At 40.6% G+C, this 6,691-nt stretch overlaps 1 protein-coding gene across 1 annotated transcript in view; it reads right to left on the bottom strand.

Annotated features, from left to right (window-relative positions):
- Positions 1-6,691, bottom strand: part of SLC16A14 (solute carrier family 16 member 14) — a 30,652-nt gene that overhangs the window by 16,470 nt on the left and 7,491 nt on the right. The window contains exon 2 of the mRNA XM_003784879.2: positions 1,960-2,103. Within this exon, the coding sequence (XP_003784927.1) occupies positions 1,960-2,103 (144 nt within the window). The remainder of the gene's footprint in view (positions 1-1,959; positions 2,104-6,691) is intronic.

Raw genomic sequence — 6,691 nt, 5'->3', positions numbered from 1 at the left:
CCGCCTTGCTATTTTTAGAGACAAGGTCTTGCTCTTGCTCAGGCTGGTCTCCAACTCTTGAGCTCAAGCAGTCACCTGCCTCGGCCTCCCAGAGTGCTAAGCCCAACATCTGCATTCTGCATGAGTGACCTAACTGCCTCAACTGAATTTGCCACTGAAATATAGTTATTGGAGAAATATTATGGGTAAATTAATGAACTTTCAGACACTTTATTCATTTTTTTTTCCATGTATAAAAAGGAACAGTAATAGTGCCTCATCAAACTCTCCTTTCACCAGCCTCCTGATTTCCTACCTACTTCCTGGGCTCCAAAAATATTTGCACAGTAGGTAAGTGAATGAATACACAAATGAATGAATACCGAGTTCATACTATTTGAGAATTAGTAAGCAATGAACTCCAAGAAATACAATTCTACTGAAACAGAGGCTAGCCATAGAAATCTCAGCATGAGGAGAATAAATCTTGGGTCCCCACTTTTAGGATCAAGTCACAACCTACACAGTCAAACACCATCACATTAAGTTTCAGTGGATTCCACGTTTCTCCCCAGATACTCTGAGGCTGGGCTTGCAGGTGTGGGTCACTGTGGCTGGCCAACAGTAGGTTTTTATGTTCACCTTCTCCTGCTATCATAAGGCATATACTTAAGCTTATATGCAAAATATAATAAAATGCCATATTGATGTATCAGCAAACATTTACTGAGCACTTTGTTATATGCCAAATGCTTTGTATAAATTATCTCATTTAATCATTCCAACAACCACGTAAGCCAGGTACTTTTCATTATCCACATTTTGCAGATAGAGAAACTAAGGCAAAATTAAGCTAAATAACTTGCCCAAAGTTCACATAGATAATAAGTGGGTTAAAAAAAAAAAAAGTCAGGGTGGTGCTGTGGCTCAAAGGAGTAGGGCACCAGCTTCATATGCCGGAGGTGGCTGGTTCAAACCCAGCCCGAGCCAAAAACTTCAAAAAAAAAAAAAAAAAAAGTCAGGGCTCTGTGTCTGTAGCTCAGTGAGTAGGGCGCTGGCCACATACACTGAGGCTGCTGGGTTTGAGCCTGGCCCGGGCCTGCTAAACAATGACAACTGCAACCAAAAAATAGCCAGGTGTTGTGGAGGGTACCTGTAGTCCCAGCTACTTGGGAGGCTGAGGCAAGAGAATCGTTTAAGCCGAAGAGTTGGACATTGCTGTGAGCTATAACACTATAGCGTTCTACCAAGGGTGACATAGTGAGACTTTGTCTCAAGAAAAAAAAAAAACCAGAATTCCAAACTAACTTTTATGCTAATACATTCATTAGGATATGTATGTATATGTAGACACAAGTACTATACTCAAAAAGTCAAGCTGAATTAGGTTCATTAAAATATAATTATACAAGTAAGTATTTACCTGTGTAAATCCCCCTACCTGTTGAGAAAGGAAACTCTGGCTGGGAATATATTAATGTTTTGCAGAGCAAATAATGCAACTGTACTGCCTGGCAGCCAATTTCAACCTCTTCTCTGGGGAATGACACCCTAACTGTGCTCTAGATTTGCTTTGTGGAGAATCTCTATGCATGTGGGTTTTGTGCTATTTCATTTATGTGAACAGAACTGAAGGAATAAATGGTTATTCTGTGACTTGTGCTTGATTCTGCCGTTATTAAAAGAGAACGATTTTGTTCACCTCTGTCTGTATCATTACCCTCTTTTTCCTCATAGGAGACAGGGAAATTTAATTTGATTCTTTTAGGTCAAACCAGTGCTGTTGTTAGGCTGGTTTTTCCACTGAAGGCATATTTGACATCTTACAAAGCATTTCCTGGAGTGTGGGGTGGAGTTGGGGTGGGATGGAGGAAACAAAACAAAGTATTTCAATGGCTCTCTTTCCTCCGCAGCTAAATTGGTCGCTAAAATGCCCAGTGAAACATTTAAAATCACATTAACACAAATCCACACGCTTACCGGCTGCCACCCCGAAGGTAATGAAGAGATAGTGCACGTTGGCGGCGTAGGCGCTCAGCACCCAGCCCAGGGAGTTGACCAGCCCTCCCACGATGGCCGTCCGGCGGCAGCCGCAGGTGTTGATGAACAGGCCGATGAAAGGTCCTGCCACAGAGCATGGGAAACAGAATTGACTAATGGCACTTGATTTTCATTATTTCTTAGTAAATCTTCATGTGAAGACAAAGAATAAAATGTTATTAGGGCTGTTAAACAAAAGAAAAGAAAATCCCTCATTGCCTTTTTTTTTGAGACAATCTCATTATGTGATCATAGCTCACAGCAACCTCCATCTCTTGGGCTTAAGCGATTCTCTTGCCTCAGCCTTCTAAGTAGCTGGGACTACAGACACCTGCTCCAACGCCCAGCTATTTTTTTGTCACAGTTGTCATTGTTGTTTAGCTGGCCCAGGCCAGGTTCAAACCCGCCAGCTTGGGTATATGTGGCTGGTGACCTACCCACTGAGCTACGGGTGCCACTTCCCACATTGCTTTATGTGACAAAAAATTGTTAGTGTGCAGAGATGGCATTAAATAATTTCATCACAGAGCACAAGGTTCTGGGTTTTCATCAAAGACAGACCTGAGGGGCTCGGCACCTGTGGCTCAACCGGCTAAGGCGCCAGCCACATATACCTAAGGTGGCAGGTTCGAATCCCCAGCCCGGGCCCGCCAAACAACAATGACGGCTGCAACCAAAAAATGGCCAGGCGTTGTGGCGGGCATCTGTAGTCCCAGCTACTTGGGAAGCTGAGGCAGGAGACTCGCTTGAGCCCAGGGGTTGGGGGTTGGTGTGGGGTGTGGTGCCCTGTCTCTCTCCCCGGGGGAAGCGTTTGGGTCTCCGTCTCAAAAAAAAAAAAAAAAAAAAAAAGACAGACCTGAAATAAATAAACATTCATTCTTTTGTCTATAACAGAGGTTCTGAACTAGTGGGCTAGCGCTATATCTTTCTGTGAGTATTTTGTTGGTCCCAAATTAATTTTTTTAAATGTCTGGAATCCTAGCAGTCTGGGAGGCTGAGGGGGGCAGAGACCAGCCTGAGCAAAAGTGAGAAATACTATCCAGGTGTTGTGTTGGGCACCTATGGTCCCAGCTATTCGAGAGGCTGAAGCAAGAGCATCTTTTGACCCCAAGAGTTTGAGGTTGCTGTGAGTTATGATGCCACAGCACTCTAGCCTGGGCAACAGAGCAAGACTCTGTCTCAAAAAAAGAAAGAAAAGACAAGTCTGGGATCTGTTGCCAACATTTAAAAATTAAGAGAATTCACAAAAAATACAGTGGCTACACAGACTATCTTTCCAGGGTCAAAATGGACTGGAATGTTATAGCTGGGGTCCCTGTTTGGCTGGCTCACACTCCTGGTCTCCTTTACATTATCTGTGTGGCCCCTTTATGCAAAAGTTTTGGATTCCAGGCCTAAGAGGAGCACACCAAGAGGGTTCTCAGAACTCCTATGCTTCAGACAGGGAATGTATTGCCTGTTTTTAAGAGGACACCCCAATGGAAGACATCCTCTTCACTTCATTCACCCTCCAGCCCCAGCTGACCTGCACATCCCTTGTCCAGGCTGTGTGTTTTTAGATCACTGTGTGGAGATTCAGGAGTACATTTCATCATGCAAGATGGGACAGTCCTCATAGCAGTGCCATACTTTGTGATACACATTCTGATTGTGTCCTTTGCTTTGATATTCTAGTTTTTAATTGTCAACCCTCTTTGTTACCTTCCTGATTGGGGGAAATTTCTGAAGCTGAATGCTTACTTGTGAGCAATGATTCTTTTCTCAAATAGCAGTCCAGCTCTTAGCAATACAATGGGAGGTATGTATAATACTCAATATTCAGTAAGATGGTACATTTTAAACATCTAATTTTTGATCATTATTACCTTGCATAGTTACTAAACCCTACGTGCAGGTGGGACTATTTCAAGTTAAAAACTTGTTAAACTCTCAAGAGCTACCTCTTGTTAGCCCAAACTGAAATAAAATTTTCCTTTAAAGTTCTAATGTATTTTATATGCATTTTTGCACACAGTCTGCTAACAAGTTTTTTTCATTTTCTTTCTTTCTTTTTTTTTGTCTAGTGGTTTTGAGAGGGCCTAATTCTAAAAATTATGTTGGTAAAGACTTATTGACTTAATTAACCCTGTTACATTATAGGAAATAATCCAGTAGGTAAACCTCTTAGAATAGCCTATTTTTATGTATATGATGTATAGCATAAAATATGCACATTATAGAAATAATATATAAAATAAGCACATTGATACAAACATCTGAGGGAGTTACTGGGGGCAAGGGAAATTCAGATAGCATAAGTTAAAGATGTTTCTTTGATTTCTTTACACATATTTTTATTTTTCTAAACTCCTGGTCACTTGACCACACCAAACATGGATGAGTGGGTAAAAAAGAGAAAAATGTGCGACTTGTTGGCTTGCTGTTAACAGCCCTTTGAAAGGTCAAGAGATCATAGTTCAGTAGCACAATCATATTTTCCACATTGCAGAAAGGACCCAGAGCAAATTTTTCTCAGACACTGTATGTCTCTGAAAATCGCACTAAGGTGGCATTTGAGGATAACAAAAGGAGTTAATTCCCAAATTAGTGCAAATATTCATGCCTGGTAGAATTTTATGAATCAAAAAGAATTAACTGCTTTACTGATAAAAACATTACATTGTTAGTTAATCAACTCGGGCTTGCTTGGAGCCTCAGGCATTTAAGATTTGCAGATGGGCAAAGCCAGACCCACAAAACTGTGATGCCTCCACAGTCACAAAATAGTACTTTAAAAAAAATTCAAACCCAAGCTTTCTGACTTTCAGTTTCATTTTCTACCCATTGCTTGGTGATGGTCTGCTAGTAGCTCCAAAATAGAATTGCCATTTCAACAAAATAAAAGAACTCCCCACATCATCTAGGGAGAGGAGAATATACAGTTGGATTCTGTCCTTTGGCCATGACTCACGCTTCTGTAGAGCAATTCAGGGAATGAGAGCATACTCATTATCAGACTCTTCCTCTTTGGAAGGAATCTGAATCTTGAATCATCTCCTACATAATAAATTGTCATGTTGCTGCCAGGAACACTCTTAGGAAATCAACATGTTTTGCCTACCCAGCAGGTGACAGGTTGGAAAAAGCTCAGGTGAGCACAGGAGAATGTGGGGTAAGGAAAGAGTTAGGAGGCTTTAATCAATGGTGCTGTGCCTTGGTTGAACGCTGGAGTCACTTAGAAGACTGAAAAATAGTTCTGATTCTTGGGGCCCATCCTAAGAGATTCTGATTTAATGTTCCAGGTGCAATGTGAACATTGAGTTTTGTCTTTTTTTTTTAATTTTAAAAATAAAATAAATTTGTCTTGTCTAATTCCATTTTGGCAAGCATTGGGGATTTTTTAAAGCACCCCAAACAGATCTAATATGCCGCCAGAACTGATAACTGACTGCTTTAAATCTACTTTGCAAGTAAATTACCTTCATTGGCCTACGGATTCACTTCACCATAATATGGTGTCCACCAAGAATTAATTCCTCAGACAGCTATCATCAAAAAGGCTGCTGTGGATACGAATGAGGTGATTGATTACATTTCATTAAAAGTTAGGTCTGGCACAGGGGCTTGTGACTGAAATTCTCTTTCTTTGGGAGGTTGAGGCAGGAGGATTGTGGGAGGCCAGGAGTTTAAGACCAGGCTGTGCAACATAGTGAGGCCTCCTGTCTCTACAAAGATTTGAAAATTAGCCAGGCATAGGGGTGTATACCTGTAGTCCCAGCTACTCAGAAGAGGCAGGAAGACTGCTGGAGCCCAGGAGTTAAGGCAGCAGGGAGCTACAATGATGCTATTACATTCCAGCCTGGGTGACAGAGTGAGGACCTGTCTCAGGAAAAAAAAAGTTGAGACCTTCTGCTAGACATGGCAGATCCATGCTAGTAAAGAATAAAACAATGCAATAAGAAGCTTAGCAAAGAAACCTTTGATTTAAATTTAACTATTCAACTTCTGGACTTATCAGACATCTACATTTTTTTTCATCAGTACACGGAACATACTCCAAAATTGATCACATCTTAGGCCACAAATCTAACCTCAGCAAATTTAAAGGAATAGAAATTATTCCATGCATCTTCTTGGACCATCATGGAATAAAAGATAAACTCAGCAACAACAAGAATTCGCAGACTTACAAAAAAACATGGAAACTAAATAACCTTATGCTGAATGATAGATGGGTCAGAGCTGAGATCAAGAAGGAAATTACCAAACTTTTAGAACAAAATGACAATGAAGATACGAGTTATCAGAACTGCTGGGACATCGCAAAGGCAGTCCTAAGAGGGAAATTTATAGCATTGCAAGCCTTCCTCAAGAGAACGGAAAGAGAGGAAGTTAACAACTTAATAGGACATTTCAAGCAGCTGGAAAAGGAAGAACATTCCAATCCCAAATCCAGTAGAAGAAAAGAAATAACCAAAATTAGAGCAGAATTAAATGAGATTGAAAACAAAAGGATTATGCATCAGATCAATAAATCACAAAGTTGGTTTTTTGAAAAAATCAACAAAGTCGATAAACCTTTAGCCAACCTAACCAAGAAAAAAAGAATAAAGTCTCTAATCTCATCAATCAGAAATGGTAAAGATGAAATAACAACAGACCCTTTAGAAATTCAAAAAATCCTTAATGAATA

This window comes from Otolemur garnettii, unplaced genomic scaffold (assembly GCF_000181295.1).
Source record: "Otolemur garnettii isolate 467f Iridium unplaced genomic scaffold, OtoGar3 scaffold00013, whole genome shotgun sequence".
NCBI classification, from domain to species: domain Eukaryota; kingdom Metazoa; phylum Chordata; class Mammalia; order Primates; family Galagidae; genus Otolemur; species Otolemur garnettii.
The sequence above is the reverse complement of the archived record's forward strand: the minus strand, read 5'-3'. Positions and strand labels throughout refer to the sequence as shown.